A 19,110-nucleotide genomic window follows, 5' to 3' on the forward strand; every position below is an offset into this window, starting at 1 on the left:
TCTGCTGCCCGGGGTCATAGGATCCTTGACTTAATTTAGCCCTATCTGCAGACTGGGGAGGGAAAAGAGGGGGTTCGGTGGAGGCAGGGAAGAGAGCCGTGAGATGAAGCCAGTGGCCTACCTCCTCCCTTCCGGGAATCCCCCTTCCGCCCTCTGTCCCCGCTGGATGGTCCATGACCTCCAACTGGAGAAGCAAACTTTAAAAAAAAAAATTAAATTTGGGTGCATTTATTGGTTCTCCATCATTTCTTCTGTGCTGGTGGCTCAGTAGGCATCAAAAAATACAAGGCCTAATGCAAACCCATTAGGTGCAATCAACAGTGGCTGGAAGCTGGTGGGACATTGGTGGGTGCAGGCTTGGAGGGGGTCATCGGGGGACAACCTTCTGTGCCCCCCCCCCCACCTTCCTCCCCAAGGAGCCCCACCGGCCTTACAGCTCGTCCCGGGGGTGGGCGCTCTCCTGGCACCCGCAGAACGGAAAGGAGCCACAGCACGGCTGCAGCCAAGGTTTCCACATGTTGCTGGAGCCCGAGAGCTGCCCGGGGACCGGGGTGAGGGTGCTCCGGTGGGCCCGCGTGGCCTCCTGGATGCGGCTGACCACGGCGTGAAACGAGGGTTCCGAGGTGGGCGACAGGGGCGTGGCCTCCGAGGGGTCCCCAGAGAGCTCGAAGAGCAGGGGCGGGTCATGGCGAGCCACCTTCCCGTGGCAAGGGCACAGGCCCCGGGTGTAGCAGCCGACGGCCCCCTCCGGGGAGAAGATGGGCGTCTCGAAGTGCGCCTTCCAGAGCCGGGCACCTGGAAGGGAAGCGGAACAGCCTAGGAGGGGTGGGCACCGGGGCCGTCCCCACCTCCGGCAGAAGGCAGGTCGGCGCGCACCCCGGGGCTGTGCATTCCAAACCTGCTCCCCACCCTGGGGCCGCCGATGCTGCTGGTGGGCAAGCCACACTCAGAGGGACAAGAAGTCCGAAGTGACCTGCTGTGATTGCTCCCGAATTGGGGGGACACGCCCCTCACCTAGCTTCTTTCTGCTCCGCAGCAGCCCCGCCGAGCCCGGGACCCCGCGGCCCCTGGGAGCACCGGCCCCGATGGAGCCTCTGGCTGCGCGCCCCCGCGCGGCTCATTGCTGGTTTGCGAGGCACCAGCTGCTTTCCAGTTTCTCTTGGAACCAGCTCACTCCCAGAGCTATCAATAAGATCCCCAAACTCACGCTCTGTGTCCCAGAAGCCCCTCCCCCGGACCCCGGGTGTCTCTCTGTCCTTGGAGGATCAGCCCCTTGGCCAACTTGGGGCAGGGTCCCCTCCCCTCCGCTGGGGCAGAAGGAGGCCCCCGCCAGGCCCACAGGAGGGCCGCTTTCTCTCCGCTCCAATAGCGCTTTCTGCTCCAGGTGTGCAGCCCCCAGCGGGGCAGGTGCAGAGCTGGGCTCCTGCCTCGTTCACAGTGACGTCTCACTGCCACGTCCACAGTGGGCAGCAGGACAGGTTTGCTGATTGAATTCCGGTTCAGTGTACCCTCCCCGTTGTCCGGAACCCAGCTCCCAGCACCCTCACTGATCCAGTATATTCCAAGACGCAGGAACTAAGGAAAAAAAAAAAAAAAATGGACTGCTCCCGCTAGAGGGAGCATCCATCACGGGTGACACTCCCCATATAATATATACATATATTATAAGCTCTTAAGAAATCGGATTTCTGCCCATAGCACATTCTGCTTCGGTGGCCCGGGGTTTGCCGGTTCGGATCCCCGGTGTGGACATGGCACTGCTCATCAAGCCATGCTGTGGTAGGCATCCCACATATAAAGTAGAGGAAGATGGGCACGGATGTTAGCTCAGGGCCAGTCTTCCTCAGCAAAAAGAGGAGGATTGGTGGCAGATGTTAGCTCAGGGCTAATCTTCCTCAAAAAAAAAAAAACCATAGTGTGGTGGTTACAGCTAATGATACTGTATCATCTCCTTGAATGCTGCTGGGAGAGTAGATCTTAAATGTTCTCCCCACAAACAAGAAATAGTATCTGTGTGACCTGAGGCTGGTGTGAGCTAACGCTTGCAGTCATTTTGCAACATATAAATGTGTCAAATCAACACACTTTCAACTCACACAGTGTTATATGTCAGTTATAGCTCAAGAAAGCTGGGGAAAAAAAAGTTACAACAAGAAAAATCACTTGCGTTGGTCTCTGGGTGTGTCTTGGCCTCCGTGTCTCACAACAGGTCAGGTCTAGCCCCGCTCTGCACGCACGGATTTCCTGGTGGGTTGAGTTAAATCTGCCAGCCTGTAGTGCTCGTTATCCAAAATAGTTTTTCTGGAAGGTCACTGCTTAGTTTCCACAAATGTACAAAAATACTTCTCTGGCCACATGCTTTATGGGAAAGGTGGAAAGACGTGCCCTTTTAGAGCAGTCTCTCAAGGACTGTTTTTACCCCTGGCTTTCTCGTAACTTCTTGGAATGAATCATTTATTAATTCATCCAAGAACTATGTTGGATCAGTTGCTGCTCAAGGAACCGAGAGCACCTACGTTAAGAGATTTGTGAAAAGATAATGATGCTGAGTTGAGATAAGACGGCCAAAAAACAGGTTAAGCAGGAAAGCTTGCTCTGTTGCATTTTCAAAGCAATCCACCATGATGCATATCCTTATTAGAGACAGACGCAGACGCAGAGGAGCAGCCCCGTGAGGACGGAGGCAGAGACGGGAGGGAGGCGGCCACCAGCCCAGGGACCCTGGAGCCCCGGACGCTGGAAGAGGCAGGAGGGACCCTCCCCTGGAGCCTCTGGAGGGAGCGCGGCCCTGCGACCCTTGACCTCACACTCTGTGCTCCAGGACGGGGGAGGATGAACTCCTGGGGTTTCCACCACCCAGTTTGTGATGGTTTGTTATGGCGGCCCCGGGAAACTCATACGTGCATTCTCTAGGTTTGTCTAGATCTGAGTTTTTCTTCAAGATGCCGTTCACCTCTGACCTCCTCCAAAAACTCTTCATAAAAATTCAAGGACTTCCAAAGTGGGGAGAGACCAGAATACAAAAATACCCAATATCGAGGGCCAGATGCATGCCAAGAGGTGGATGTTCCTGGTCATCTAATCTTCCAACACCCTGGATGTGGGCACCTACTATTCCTTGTGATGATGGCAAGGATTCGACCAAGGGCAGAGGAAATGCTGTGGAGAAAGGATTGCCTTTGCAACGAATGGTGCTGAGACAACAGGATGTGCATAGGTGAAAATATAAACTTCGACACAGAAGTCATAGGACGCTTCTGTCAGTCTGCATGTGCTGCCACAAGAAAGGACCCCAGAAGGGGCGGCTCAAACAACAGACATTGATGGTCTCCCCACCCTGGAGGCTGGACATCTGAGATCCAGGTGCGGACAGGGCTGGCTCCTCCTGAGGCCTCTCTCCTTGGCGTGTGGACGCATCTTCTCCCCGTGTCCTCACGTGGTCGTCCCTCTGTGCGTGTCTGCGTCCTCATCTCCTCTTCTCATCAGAATCCCAGTCCTGTTGCATCAGGACCCGCCCTCATTGTACGTCCATCACCTCCTTAAAGAACCGTCTCCAAACACAGCCACATTCTGAGGTCCTGGGCCTTAGGGCTTCAATATGTGAATTTGGGGGTAGAAATATGAATTTCCACCCATACAAAATCCCTTATACAAACATGAGCTCAAAATAGATCCTAGGCCTAAATGAAAAACCTAAAACTGAACAACACCTGGAAGAAAATCCTTGAGTCAGAAATTCCTTAGATAGGATATGAAAAGACACAACCCTTATAAAAAGGGACAGTTGACAAAGTCAAGTTCATCCAAATGAAAAACCTCTTGCTTTGCAAAAGTTCTGTTAAGAGGATGGAAAGAGAAGGCACAGCCTGGGAGAAAAGATGGGCAAGTTCCATATGGGATTAGGGACTGGTACCCAGGACATATATAGATATAAAAATTTCTAATTCAATAATAAAAAAGCAATCAACCCAAAGCAGGGAAGGGTGAACCATTCACTACTATGGGTGGAGATTGGTGGACCACGGGCTGGCTCCCCCTGGAGCCCCCCTTATATTGGGGCTGGACGAGAAAGGTGGATGGTGGGCATGCACAGACCTCGAACAATGGGTAGGAGAGTGTACACTGTACTTCAGTCTCAGAGGATTAAAATCCATCAAATAACTCTGCCCTCCCCAAACGGACTTAGTCTATGTTACAGAAAATTATTTTTTTAAACCCAAAGCTGGTAGGGAGCCATCTGCAAAGTCATCTTCAAGCATTATCTTAGCAAAATGAGTCATCGGCTGTGTTCTTGCTGCCGGTCATCCAGATTCGACTCCTCTCTGCTCCCTCCACCCCCCACGGCTGTTTCAGGCGCACGGATGTTGATTTGTTCCCGAATGCTTGATTTGTGTTACATACAGAGCTGCTAGGAAAACCCTTGAAGACATCCACGTGAAAGGGTTTTCTGTGGGGCTGCCCTTCCGCAGATGAATCACTGAATCCCGTGGGCTTCTTGCCTCTTGGGGACAATGAAGACGGAGACTCATAGGTAATTTATAAGCTGGAGACCGACATTCTTTTAAGGCTGGAGAGCCAAATCCTACAACCAACTGGTAGCCCTTGGAATCCATTGAAACATGTTTATTTCATTTTGGGAAATGGATCCATCAGCTGTCTGGTTTGGGGAGTCTCTGATCTGGACGTTAGGAAAAAAACAGGCTGAGCGGGCTTATTAACAAACCCCCCATATCAAATACCAATTGGGCGTTCTTCTGTAAGATCTTATGAAGCGAAGTGCCTTGGAGCTGAAGAAAACAGCAGCGCTATATCCTGAATTTTCTGGAATATTCCAATGTGAAATAGTCTGCACTGCTGTTTTCCTTAAATTGCCAGAAGTGCCACGGAGAACATTCTGGAATCCAGCAGTGTCTCCTAACCTAACCCCGCAGATGGCACACGCTCCTTTCCTGGTTCAGCCCTCTTGGCTTTGGGTCCAGTAAATGAGGTCCAAGTTGGCAGCCGTGACAGTCTTGAGCATCCTTCTGGCCTGGTAATCTGCCACCCCCTGGAAATGCCACCGGATGCACCGGCCCAACCGTCCTCCAGCCCCTGGGACTTCCCCTGGTCCCAGCTCCCAGCCCCAGAGGGCAACGTGGAACCACTCACCTTGGCGCTGGTGCCAGCGGGCCGCGTGCAGCCGGGAGCCGCAGTAGTGAAAGAGGAACTCATGCTCGGAGTGTGGCACCTGGCCGCGCAGGAGGGGCATCAGGTCCCGCCCGTCGATCACCCTGTGTGGGGAGAGCAGAGCGACAGTGGGGTCATGGAGGGGTCACTGAGCCCTGTGCTGGGTGCTGCTCTGCTGCCACCCCCTTGAGGTCCTCCATGACTTCTCCTCTCTAAGGCCACTTCTGTCCTGTTCAGCATCCCGGCTCGTCATGTGCCCACACTTATTTCAACCCATGTATAAAGATACCAATTGACACACATCTGCCTGTGCCTGTTTCTGAGCCAACACCACCATGTGCATTAAAGGATGAAGGTTTGTGCAAGTTTTGGGTCTTCACAATTGGTGTGGCTCTTCCCTCTGTCACATGCATTTCAGTATCTGCGTCTCAAAGTCTGTACCCAGCACACAAAAACGTGGTTGGGTTTGGATTAGAATCACACCGAATTTATAGCTGAATTTGGGGGAAATGTCAGCATTACAATATTGAGTCTTGCTGTCTGTGAATTTCATAATCTCTCTGTTTATTAAAATACTTAATGTTTTATCAATATTCAATGTATTAATATTATAATTCATTTTTATTACATTATTGCTTAATATTAATTTTATTAATATCTGATATTGAAATATTTCCCCTTAAACATTTCACATAATTTATTAATGTTTTCATATCATTTGTTAACTTTATTCCTGGAAGCTTACACTTTGTGTGGCTATTGAAAAATGATATTTTTCGAATTCCATGTTGGCCATTTGCTCTTGTGTACAAATTGGCAATCATCCTTCTGTACTAATGCTGCTTTCCATAACCTTGTGACATTTCTTAATACTTTCACGATATTCTCTCTGTACCTTCTTTTAGATTTTTATCCAGCGATAAAATGATAATCGTATCATTTGTGGACGATATTCGGATTTTTCTAATTCCTTTCGAATCCTTGTAATTTTTATTCTTGCTCTCGTCGTGTGGTTCCAGCTAGAACCTCCAGCACAAGGTCGTGTGTACAGCTAGCAAGAGTGGACATTGTTTCCTGTGCTTAACTTTAATGTGAGTTCTCTTGACCGTCCACCAGTAATTTTGAAATCATGCCGTTCCGCTACAGCAGAGGGGGAAGAGTTTTTTAAATTTCCTAATGTTGCGTGTTCCCCCTAAATGTGGCAGAGTGAAGGGCGAGCTCTCAGGAAATAGAGGGTGGGTGGTTTCAAGGCACGTGTACCTGTCCTGGGGCACCTGGCCGCCCCCCAGCTGGACCACGGTGGGGAAAACATCCATCAGGCTGGTGGGCTCGTGGATCACCCGGCCGGCCGGCAGCACCCCGGGCCACCGGAATATCCCGGGGACGCGGATCCCGCCTTCCCAGCCTCCCATGCCTTTGCCACCTGAGCCAAAAAAAAAAAAAAAAAAAAAAGCAAAAAGAAGAAGAAAAACTCACTACCAAAAACAATGTGTTACATCATGCTATGGACATATCGGCACAGAAGAGTCAAGATGGAAGAAGTATTAATGGTTAGCTAACACATCACTTTCATTTGGTGCCTACAAAAATCATCATCGTCATCATCATCGAATTTCAAAGGCGTAATAGTGTGGATTGTAACTTTGGTCTTAAAGGATTCAACTCTCTGCAATTTTAAGGTATCCCTGTTTGGCAGAAAACAAAACAGGAAATGATAATTTCTGCATTAATCTGCTAGGGCTTCCATAGCAAAGGACCACAGATGGGCGCCTGAGATAACAGACATTTATTTCCCCCAGTTCTGGAGCTGGAAGCCCCACATCCAGGTGTGGGCAGGGCTGGTCCCTCCCGAGTCCTCTCTCTTTGGCGTGTGTGTAAACGCCATCTTCTCCCCATGTCCTCATGTGGTCGTCCTTTTGTGTGTGTCTGTGTCCTCGTCTTCTCTTATTATAAAGGCCCCAGTCCTACTGGATCAGGGCCCACCCTAGTGGCCTCATTTCACCTTCATCACCTCTTTTAAAGACCCATCTCCAAACACAGCCACATTTGAAGTCCTGGGTTTCAACGTACGATTTTGGAGGGACACCATTCAGCCCATAACAGAAGCCGACTGAGCAATCCTGCACCTCTCCTAATGAGGTCTCCATGCTAGGACCCTTTATATGCAGATTTCTCATTTGGGACCTGATGACTGTCTGATTGGTTGTCCGATGCACTGTAGCATGTTGAGCAGCATCCTTGATCTCCGCCCACCAGATGCCAGCAACAGCACCCTGAATTGTGACAACTAAAAATGTCCCCAGACATTGCCACGTGTCCCGTGGGGGACAGACTTGCTCCCAGGTGAGAACGACGGCTTTATGTTATTCTCTCATACACAAGTCCCAGCAACCCCCACGCCCCAGGTTAAGCAAAATAAGTCAGACAGAGAAAGACCAATACCGTATGATCTCACTCATCTGTGGAAGATAAATCAACACAAGGATAAAGAGAACACATTGGTGGTTACCAGAGGAGAAAGGGGTGGGAGGAGGGTGGGGGATGGATAAACGGGCACGTGCGTATGGTGATGGGTAAAATCTAGACTATTGGTGGTGAAAACCATGCAGTCTATACAGAAACTGGAATACAATAATGGACACCTGAAATTTACACAATGTTATAATGTAATAGGACCTCAATAAAGTATTTTTTTTTTAAAAAAAAAAAAGAGGAGATGAGGACACAGGGAGAAGATGTGTCTGCACGCCAAGGAATGCCTGAGGCTACCAGGAGCTAGAAGGGAGGTCTGGAACAGATCCTTCTCTGGAGCCCTCACCAGGAGTCAACGCGGCTGACATCTTGATTTTGGACTTCCAGCCTCCAACACCGTGAGACAATAAAATTCCTGTTGTTTAAGGCACCCAGCGTGTGGTACTTTGTTGGGTCATGTCTAATAGAATAATACAGACAATTGAGTACGGAGTTGGCGATGGGCGCAAACCCAAGGGGTGCCTTCATCGGCCCCATCATTGTTGATTTGGGGCTGGGCTCTCTCTGAACATCCCCTGGCTTGGGATACTCCTCAGAGCTTGGAAAAATGACAGTCAAGGAAACATTTGTGAACTAGAAAGAAAAATACTCTAAATATCTAAAACGGAAAGGATCACGGAGCATGCAACCATCCTGTCTGAGGATATCCCTTTGAATCTGTGAGCGCTCCAGCTAAATTCTGCAAGTACCCTCATCACACCACATCAGCAAAATGCTGGAGGTCTCACGTCCCTGTGGGCACTCAGGTATCCAACGACCACGGTGCATAGAAGACGTCCTTCCGATTTTCTGAAAATCAGATCATTTGCTCCTATGTAGGCATCGACCAATTCTCTTGGGTTATATGGCATTTTTAAGCTAGAAGAAGGACTCCTTGCAGTCAGAGATCTCCACACAATTTCATACTAAAACACTGGAAGTTTACCACCTTTGTAGATTCCATTTGAGCCTCCGAGGGGAGTGTCTCCTATTCGGCCCTCTATGAAGGCGCCATGGTCCGAGGTGAAATACACGAGGGTGTGGTTGGTCAAGCCTTCGTTGTCCAAGGTCTTGAGAACTTGGCCTACATCAAAAAGCCAAAGGCAAGAGTGAACAGAAGGGGCAGGACTTTCAAGTGTTGTACAGGTCATGCAGTGGCATCCTTCACGTCTTGGTCTATCTGCCCCTCGGTTGTTCAGTGTTGCACCCAACCAACTGGACGGGACGTGATGTGTGGGCCCGCGTTGTCTGCCTGGATGGTCCCCTGAAGAAGCTGCTCGGTGTTAACGCAGCAACTGACCCTAAGAGGTAGTGACTCATTGCACTCTGGGACTTAGCAGAAAGGCTCATGGAGAGGGAAGAGGGTCCCCAGAAACGGGGATGAGATGACGGCAGTCTGGGCAAAAGAAACCTGGGATATTTAATTGCCCAGAGGCAAGAGGCTGAGACGCAGGCAGAAATGAAGCTGCTCTCTGCCTCGCTTAGAGATGGTGCAGAAAGAAGGTCCAGGGTGGCCAGCAGATTGTTCTCACTTTACCATCGACGCAGGTCCCCCAGAGAGCACCCTCCATATCTTAGTCCGCTTTGTCTGCAGCCGATCACCTTTGACATCACATCTGTGGACATCCTCCCCAAACTCTCTCCTCTCCACTTGGCCACCCTGTCAACTGCCTTGTTAACACTGCTATTTTTGGCTCCCCTGAGCCACGGGCTCTCCCAGTGTGCTCTTTGGGGTAAAAGCACTATATGTAATATAATGTGATAAATATAATCTAATACAATTCGGTCATGCCTCACTTAATGACGGGGACATGTTCTGAGAAATGTGTCATTAGGCAGTTTCGTTATTGTGCGAACATCACAGACTTACACAAACCTAGATGGTATAGCCTACTACACAGCTAGGCTCTGTGGTACTAATCTTGTGGGACCACCATCATAGCTGGGGTCCATTGTCGACCAAAACATCATTCTGTGGTGCAGGACTGTAAGCATATTATATTATATAATTATACATTATATATTTGTATGTATATATAATTATATAATGTATAACATAAAATAATATTAAATGTTTACATTATACTATATATTAATATACCATTTAATTATATATTAAAATATAAACTATATAATTAAAATTTTAATTATTTTATATGTAACTTATTTATATATAAAAATATATAAATATATAAATTTAGTTATAATATATTATAAATATATAATATATAAACAAAATATATAAATACAATATATATAAATATAAATAAATTATATATAAAATATCTATTAATAAAAAATATATTATATTATATATAATTTTATGTATAATTTTAAAATTTTAATTAATTATGTAGTTTATATTATATGTTAATCATTAACATGTAATATTGATTATCAAACACATATATATATATTTGGGATCCATAGACCATTATATATATTATATATTATGTCAACATAGAGAGTATATATTTCTTTTTTTTGCTGAGGAAGATTTGCCCTGAGCTAACATCCACTGCCAATCTTCCTTTTTTTGCCTGTGAGCTGCCACCACAGCATGGCCACTGACAGACGAGTGGCGTAGGTCCGTGCCCGGGAACTGAACCCAGGCTGCCAAAGCAGAGTGCACTGAACTTAACCACTAGGCTACTGGGGCTGGCCCAGAATATATATTTCTTAACAGGTCATTTGTTTTTTTTGGAAAACATTAGGATCCCATGATAGTGATTTAAGCCTAACTGCAGAACCATCTTTCTTTGGTGTCTGTATGCACAGACACCTGTAGTTGAGTGACTTATTAACACAAGGAGATATATACATGTATATATGAAATGGCTTATGGATCCTAAATATATGTGTATATGGACATATTATATGTAATGTGTATGTTGTATCCTAAATATATATATATAATACATTGGATAATATTATACAATAATATATATTATATATAATACATTCAATAATATACATTAGGTAATTAATATTATAGAATAATATAAAACATATTATATAAATATAATATTCTATTCAAAATCAAGATACTGATGCATTTTTCCTTCTTTGTCTCTAGGTAATCTATAGTTTCCAAATATTTTCCAATAAATAGTATTTATTCTACAATAAGAAAAGCACCCCTCTTTTAAAAGGTACTTAGAAGGTTTAAGTCCTATTATTTCAGCAGGCTCACAACTTGGGCTGTTATTAGAATCACCCCAGCTGCTCTTAAACACCTAACGCCCAGGTGGCATTTCTGCCGTGGGTCCTGGGAGTCAGCGGATTTCAAAGGTCCCAGTGACCCAGCATGTGGGCTTGTTGGGCAGCGCTGCTCTGGGACCAGCAAGAGCAGGTCTGTGCTGCCAGTGGCCGGGCGGCCTTGCAGCCATGGGCCTGACTTCTCCTGGAGCCACGTGTCATGACAGCTCAAGTGAGCACCGCTGGCTCTCTGTTGAGCTGGGTGCTGTCGGAGAACTCACCCACTACCCAATCCATCTCCTCCACGTTGTCTCCGTATAAGCCATGCTGGCTTCTCCCAAGGAAGTTTCTGGTTGTTGTAAGAGGTACGTGCACTTGCAAAAGGGACAGGAAGAACAGGAAGGGGCCCTGCTTATTTCTGGGGGGAAAAAAAATCCAGATATAAGACTATGAAGCATTCTAGAAGAAAAGAGAGCACAACGGTTTCAGAAATTGTAAACAGTTTCTCTAAAAGAACCTGAGTTGGAAGATGATAGAAAGATAGCTAGATAATAGACGATAGATGGACAGAAGATAGATAGATAGATGATCGATAATAGATGATAGATAGATGATGGATAGATAGATGATCGATAAATGATGGATGGATAGATAGGTAAATAAAGAGAGAATAGAGAGATATATGATAGATAGATGATAGACAGATAATAGATAGATGATAGATAGGTAGGTAGGTAGGTAGATAGATGACAGATATAGATAGATGATAGATAAAAAGATTATCTTCTATTTGAAGATACACAGATATTTTATAGATGTATCATATGACATGATCTATTTAAAAAATGTGACCTATTAAAAATATAGATTGACATTTAGATAGATATTTTATAGATTTATCATACGACATGATCTATTTAAAAATGTGACCTGTTAAAAATATAGATAGATTGATGGATAGATAGATAGATAGATGGATGGATATATCAATGGATAGATTGATAGATAGATCGATAGATGGATAGATTGATGGATAGATCGATAGATAGATAGACAGATATTTTATATATCCATCTAGCTATTTTTAATAGGTCACTGATATTTTGGAAGATTCATAGGATCCCACAGTAGCAAGTCAACTGTAATTATGGACCTATCGTTGGGTTACTTGTGCCCACAAGGACAGAGCCTTTGGAAGGCAAGAGACCAAGTTTAACACATGGAAGGAAGAGTTTTAAAGGAAGACATAAAAGCCATATATTCTCTAAGAAGTTACTCAAATAGTTCAGCACTCTAGCAACCCATTTCTCGAGCTCTCTCCTCATCCTTCCCGATAGCGTCTCGGCTGAAGTTATAAGCAACTTCTGGGATCTGACATGCATAGAGCCAGCAGAACTCAACGGAAATAGTGAGAATGGAGAATTCCTTTCCATTCCCACACGGAGGACAACAGGGGGGATGAAATCGTGGAAGCCCAGCAGGATGGGCAAAATGGCACCGTGTGAAAGGAAATGCCCTGTACTGAATTCCACGCTAGCATTTTCTCATGTTATCTAAGCGCAAAGTGAGCGATCATTAAAAAAGCAAAACAAAACCAGTGAGTGTACGTCGATTACTTCTACAATGAAAGTTGCAACAACTTAAATGTGTTTTCTTGAACTTCAAATTCAAGATAGACGTCAACTCGATTCAGCGGGCACCTTTCGAGGCAAATTCTGTGAGCAGAAACAATACAGATTTTGGCCAGCAAAGCCAAGGAGCCAACAAAGACGTCAACACTTTGAAAAGAATGATGGAGGCGAGAGAGAATGGTTACGCACACTTGGGTAAGAATGCATAAAATATGCCTTGAGGTGTTTACATAAAGGTCATCAATGTGTCACCGTGGAGGGAGGGGAAGGTGTGGCTAGTGGCTGGGTGAGGAGGGAGCTATTGCACTGGAGTTCTTCTGATTAAGAATCACAGAAGTATATTACTTGGTCAAGAAATACTTTTCCAAGAGAAAAAATCGTTTAGAAAAGATACAGGCAGCATCTTTTTGGCGGACTCATCACGTGCCATTTTAAATGAAATTATCTACCTACACCACTCCTGGCGGTATACGCACTTGAATAGAACGCTCATTTTTAACTATAACATCTTACAATTTAGGAAAAAAATCATTGGGAGGTCTTGTCCCCATCTGCACTGAATAGATGAGAGAGGCGATTTACCTTTCGATAAAGGAAGTCGCCTCCCTCAGTAGGAGAGAAGGTGTCCTCTTCAGCACCATCGACTGCTCACGCACTTTGTGGTTCCTCATGAGGATGCAGTCCCAGTGCCTGGTGAAGCCGTGGCTGGAGTACCAGGAGACAAAGAAGACGAGCACACAGACGCCGAAGCAGCCCACCGTCTTCCAGGAGATGGGGAGGGAGCCCGTGAGCCTTCCCAGGGCCAGGAGGAGCATCGCACAGGCTAGCGTCCTGGTGCAGAACCAGTAGGTGGCCCGTAGGGCTTGGGCCTTCTGGTTGTGCTTATTTCCGCAGTCCAGCATCAGCGTCAAAGGGGTGCCGTAAAAATAGTGGAACCCGTGGTTGAGGGGGTGATGGCAGTGGTCATTGCGGGTTTCACAGCTCACGCCCACGTGCCACTTCCCTGGTTCGGGAAGGAACCGTTTCAGGAGACAGAACACAGAAGTGAGTGGTATTGCTCAAAAGGGCGAATCGGGCAGAGGCTTTGCTCCATCAGAAACCACCATACGTCCTTGCAGAAGGCAGTTTCCCCACGTGGTTCTCTGGTTCTGCTAAGTGGCTTGTGTGGTGGTCCAAGGGTGGTTATCTGCTACCTGAGCAGGAAGATGTGCACGCTAGGTTGTTGTGGGGAAAAGCTTTTCTGTAGGGTTCTTTTAAAGAATGCCAAGCAAGAATGGTGGGTGCCAGGGGCCGGGGGAGGGGGCATGGGGAGTCAGTGTCTAATGGGGACAGTTTGTTTTGCAAGATGGGAACAGCTCTAGAGATGGATGGTGGGGAAGACTGCACAACAATGTGAACGTACGTACTGTCGCTGAACTGTGCACTTAAAAATGGTCAAGATGGTAAATTTTGTTATGTGCATTTTACCTCAATAAAAAGTTTACCCTCCCCCCTGCCAAAAATATCAGTTTAACACTAGGGTGGATTTCTGAAGAGCAAAGCTTGTTTTTCTTTTAAACAGACATCAAACCAAATATCATTTAGTTAAATGCTTTTGTAGCCATACTTTTAAAAAAGAAAACGCAAAGTAATTGTTATAAAAGTAAAATATCATACAAGTCTATCCTTGATCTAGATATTGACCCAAATCTTTTCAATTTATGAAATTCTCAATTGCAGTGCAGAGATCACATGGAATTATTTCCCCATTTGTTTCCTCAGTTTCTATTTTTGCAATATTCTCTTCTTCCACGTAAAAGGATACGTTTGATAGTAAAATGTGGAATGAAGTTGTGCTATTAAATATTATACAGCTACCAAAAATAAACAAAGGAAAAACCAAAAACCAATAAGCATCTCATTTTACTCATTTGACTCTCTGTGAAATACATTCATTTTGGCCGATGACGTTAATGTTGATGCTCAAAGTTCCTGAAAGTGCAACCCATTCGGTGTCTGATTTACATTATAAGGACGTTGTGGACCCACTCAGAGTACCGGTCACCTTGCCACAGGTGGAAAATGATAGCTTTCTATCATTTTTTTTTGGCAAGTGGTTTCACATGCATTTTCCGCACTCTCTCTAAACACCTCTCTGAGACGGACAATGACTGTCACCTGTCTTTTTGGAGGAGGTCCCTGAGAATCTCAAGACCACCAGCTCAGAATTGGGAGATCCATTGTCTGGCTTTTGGATGTCACATCAGGCTTTGCACAGGATGAAAATCCTGGCGTTTTCTTCTTCCTGAAGGCTCTAACCGATTTGCTAGCTCCAGCAGAATCCATTCAAAACAGTACGCTGGTCACACTGCTGGAGTCCTCCTGACATCGGAATTCTTCCTCTTCCTCCCACTTACATGAGCATACATGAAACCCTTTGGTCTCCTCACAGGCTCTGTTAGATTTTAACTTTGTTTAAAAAAATTATGCCACACTCAGGAAAAAGGTGAAAGAATGACTGTGCGTTCTGAGCGTCAACGGGATCATCGGGTAACAGGTCCTTCCAGGGATCAATGATTCTTTAGGGCAACGGTCCTCCAACTCAGAATCCCCTGGAGGGCTGGCGGAAACAGATTCCAGGATTCGCCTCAGAGTCTCAGACTCAGCAGGGACGAGATAGTCCTGAGCATGTGCCTTTCTAACCAGCTCCCAGGTGGTGTCACCACTGCTGGTCCCTGGACCACACTTTGAGAACCAGTGTCCTCAGGAGATGCATTCATGGGACTTCATATCTCCTATTAATACACATCCAGGAGTTAGATGTGAGCTTGTAAAAGAAAGAAACTACAGAACAACTTATGTCTGGTAGCAAAGATAATCACAGGACTGCAGTCGATGACCTGGAAGACATTAATGAGCGTTGTAGAAAGCTTGCCCCTCTCATTTGAACATTTTTTCCTTTCATTGATCATATATAGTTGAATTGATACCAAATAGCTTTTCTATATTATGCGATTCTATCCTCTTCGACCTTGCTTTTTGACAGCTTTTCCATCGCGCTGGTCCCCTCAATGATAAGGAAGAAGGGACTCATTTATATGTTCGTCAGAGACATGTTTACGACTTTGAAGTTCTTGCGCTGATGTCTTTCTATTCCCAAAGCTGCTGCCTCAGACAGCTCATCCCCTCAAATGAGTATCACATGGACAACCTCTCCGCTCTCACAGAGCATCTCAAAGTTGCTTGGAGCCACGGGTTGCCTTGGAAGCTTCATGCCAACCGTCCTTTCTTTGTCCTCTTCTATCACTGGGCTGTTCAGAAGGATGCAGTGGCTTCCCAGTTTAAACCAGAACTCCAGATCTTAGAAGCCAAACTCCTCCTTAACTCCCACCCTCTCTCCTTCCAACCTCACATCTACTTTTCCCAGAAAAATCCACTTTGCCCAAACCGTGGTGGATCTTGCCAGTTGCTCGTCTGCTCATGCCGTTCCTCCACCAGTGAGAGCTATCAAACTTCATTGCAATCCCTTGTCCACTAATCCTTTATGACCTTAGACACAACCTCCCCCCACCGAGAAAACTTCCTTGCCTCCCTCAAGTTCTGCAGCCTTTTAAGGTGCAATATTGCAACTCCAGGAATTTCGCACACCTGAGTCATTTCCTTGGACCCTGGAACTTCTTAAAGTCAGGGGCTATGTCTTCTTTTTTTTTCGTTATTGGTTATAGTTCCAATGTAGTCCAGGAAACCCACTGGGTGACCTGCTGATGCTAAATGAATAGTCAAAAGTTCTAACTCCAAAGTTAGATCAGCCTATTTTCAATGGAGTTATAAATATCATCTTAACATATTTTCTTGATCACACATTAATCTTTTTAGATGTTGATATTCAAGTTCTGTTTTTCACTGAGTTTCATATTATTTATATTTGGCCAATCTCATTCCAAGTGCCTAAGACTTCAGGTCCATCAGCGATTTGATGAAATGTTAATATAGATCTAAAAGTGTTTTGCCCGTGGATTTATAGTCAAGGTTTAATGATGCTGTCTCGACGGTGGGTGTCAATATGTAAATATACAATGTTGTGATTCAGGGGGAATCAGCGACTGGACAGATCCATTGGGATTCATTTCTCTTTGTTAAGAATGCATGTGCTAGCTCTTCTCTTGACTTCCAGAAGTTTCTAAATGGTTTCTCCTCCATGACATCATTTGTCCTCACCATATGCAATTTGACAGTAGCTCCTTTTCCTAGTATATATCTAGAATGCAATGGAAAGCAACAACACACCCCTAGGTGCAGTACTTACCCACCAGCCCCGTGGTATAGCCTTGCTGTTGCAGGATCTTGGCAAAGGTGGTTTCATTTGGAGGGAGGCCCCCAGATGCAGCCGTCCAGCGTAAAACTCGAACCTCAGTCTCGGAAGCCATCCCTGGATTTGGGGACCAAGAGAAACAACCGTGAAGAAGGGAGCTAAGCTGTGGTTCATCGCCTTATAAATCTGCATCCTCTGGCACAAAGGTAGATGACTCTACATCCTACGCCTCATGACTGGAGGACCTTGCTCAACTCTCAACAAGAGGCTGCATTTTTGTTCTCGTCAATAGGCTTCATGGACGAAGACCCCCGTGGAAAACTGAGGGGTGTCCCTCGTCTCGGCCTGCACAATGGGCTTTCTCTCTTCCTTTGTCAACAGCACCTGGGGTCTTTGGAAGTCCATGGCTCCCATGTAGTTTGGGTGGAACTGACGGGAGGCCACTGAGCCTGGCTCAGGGAGGGACATGCAATCCAGGTTTATCTGAAAAGACTCAGTGCTGGGACTTTGAGGGAAAACATCTGAGTGAGTATGTTTCTCTTTTTCCAATGGCCTGGAAGCAGGCAAATGAGTAATTCTTTATTGTCTGGGGGTCATTTGGTCACCATGGGGACGGGCATGCCCTAGGAAGGAAGCCAACTCAGAGATGGAAAAAGACACGTTGCAGGGACACCCTTGAATCCAGAATAGCCAGCCATGCCTGACACTAGGTCAACTCTCAACTTTCATAGTTACAGAAATTAATGAGTACCTTCCTTGACCTGTTTTCATTTGTTTTGCTTAAAACACTGTGGAAGACACAGAATAATGGACTACAAAGATGTCCACAACCTAACCCTTGTGTGGTGGACAGAATAACGTCCCCCAGAGATGTCCACATCCTAATCTTCAAGGGGTAGACAGAATAATGGCCCCAAAGATGTCCACGTCCTACTGCCCCTGTGGTAGACAGAATAATGACCCCCAAAATGTTCACATCCTAAATCCTGGAACCTGTGAATGTTACTTTCTATGGCAGAGGGATCTTGCAGATGTGATGAATGATCTTGAGACGAGAGGATGATCCTGGACTACATAGGTGGGTTCAATGTCATCACAAGGGTCTTCATAAGAGGGAGGCAGAGGGAGATTTGAAGACAGAATAAGAGCGTTAGAGTGATGCAACATAAGAAAGACTCAACCAGCAACTGCTGGCTCAAAGATGGAAGAAGGGGCCATGAGCCAAGGAAAGTGGGCAGCCTCTAGAACCTGGAAGAGGCAAGGAAATGGATTCTTCCCTAGAGTGTCCAGAGGGAACCAGCCCTGCTGACCCCTTGATTTTAGCCCAGTGGGCCCCCAGTGTGGGCTTCGGACCTCCAGAACTGGATGATGATATATTTGCGTTGCTAAGAGCCACCAAGCCTGAGGGCATTTCTAGGGCAGCCAGAGGATGTTGATACAGACACTTTGCTGTGAGTGTCCAGTTGCTTACAACTGGGAGAATCCTAATATAGGAGCAAGTGGGAGGTGAGGGGCAGGACAACCTTCACCCCATATTGAGCTGTGGTCATGGGGTGAAGAAGCATGTTCACACGTGGTCAGCATGTAGCCCTCCTATTGACAGGTGGAAGAACATTCTAGAAGCAGAGTTACAACTCCAACTCTGCTAGGAGCTGTGTAGCCTTGAGCAAGCCAGAGGACCTGCCCAGCCCTCCATGGTAAACCGGAAGGAGTGATACTTGCTTGAAAACAGTTTGTGTCTAACTCTACTGGGGGACTGTTCAAGCTCTGAATCCTGTTGCCCTCTGTGTCTTGTGTATGAGTCTCCTGTGGCTGTAATAATAAGTGACCACACACTGGAGGGCTCAAACCACGGGAATTCATCCTCTCCAGTCCTAGAGGCCAGAAGTCTGAGATCAAGGTGTCACAGGGCCGTGCTCCCTCCGGAGGCTCCAGGGGAGGGTCCCTCCTGCCTCTTCCAGCTTCTGGAGGCTCCAGGCGTCCCTGGGCTGGTGGCCGCCTCCCTCCTGTGTCTGCCTCCGTCCTCACGGGGCTGCTCCTCTGCGTCTGCGTCTCCTCTTCTGTCTCTGATGAGGACACTGTCATAGGATTCAGGGCCGCCTCCTCCAGGAAGCCCTCCTCTCCATCCTTCCCTTCATCACATCTGCAAAGACCCTATTTCCAAATGATGTCCCATTTCCAAGTGCCAGGAGTTAGAACTCCTATATGTCTTTTGGGGGACATAATTCAACCCATAACATCTTGTTCCCTTCCCCCTTGGGTCCTCCAGAATCTCACCATCCATCACCACCACTTCTGGTGTGAATTCTGAAT

The 19,110-nt window shown here is 46.4% G+C and overlaps 2 protein-coding genes across 6 annotated transcripts in view; one reads left to right on the plus strand and one right to left on the minus strand.

The window, feature by feature from the left end:
• Positions 1-19,110, plus strand: part of GYG2 (glycogenin 2) — a 69,788-nt gene that overhangs the window by 40,757 nt on the left and 9,921 nt on the right. The gene's annotated exons all lie outside the window — the stretch shown is intronic.
• Positions 213-19,110, minus strand: part of LOC103567711 (arylsulfatase H-like) — a 29,874-nt gene continuing 10,976 nt past the window's right edge. For all 5 annotated transcript variants that reach the window (XM_070603589.1, XM_008544421.2, XM_070603590.1 and 2 more), the window contains 7 exons: positions 16,792-16,914; positions 13,089-13,509; positions 11,157-11,293; positions 8,627-8,761; positions 6,427-6,589; positions 5,149-5,270; positions 213-795 (listed from right to left, as the gene is read on the minus strand). In XM_070603589.1, the coding sequence (XP_070459690.1) occupies positions 431-795; positions 5,149-5,270; positions 6,427-6,589; positions 8,627-8,761; positions 11,157-11,293; positions 13,089-13,509; positions 16,792-16,914 (1,466 nt within the window). In that variant the 3' untranslated portion in view covers positions 213-430. The remainder of the gene's footprint in view (positions 796-5,148; positions 5,271-6,426; positions 6,590-8,626; positions 8,762-11,156; positions 11,294-13,088; positions 13,510-16,791; positions 16,915-19,110) is intronic.

The sequence above is a fragment of the Equus przewalskii genome, chromosome X, assembly GCF_037783145.1.
Source record: "Equus przewalskii isolate Varuska chromosome X, EquPr2, whole genome shotgun sequence".
Classification (NCBI taxonomy): domain Eukaryota; kingdom Metazoa; phylum Chordata; class Mammalia; order Perissodactyla; family Equidae; genus Equus; species Equus przewalskii.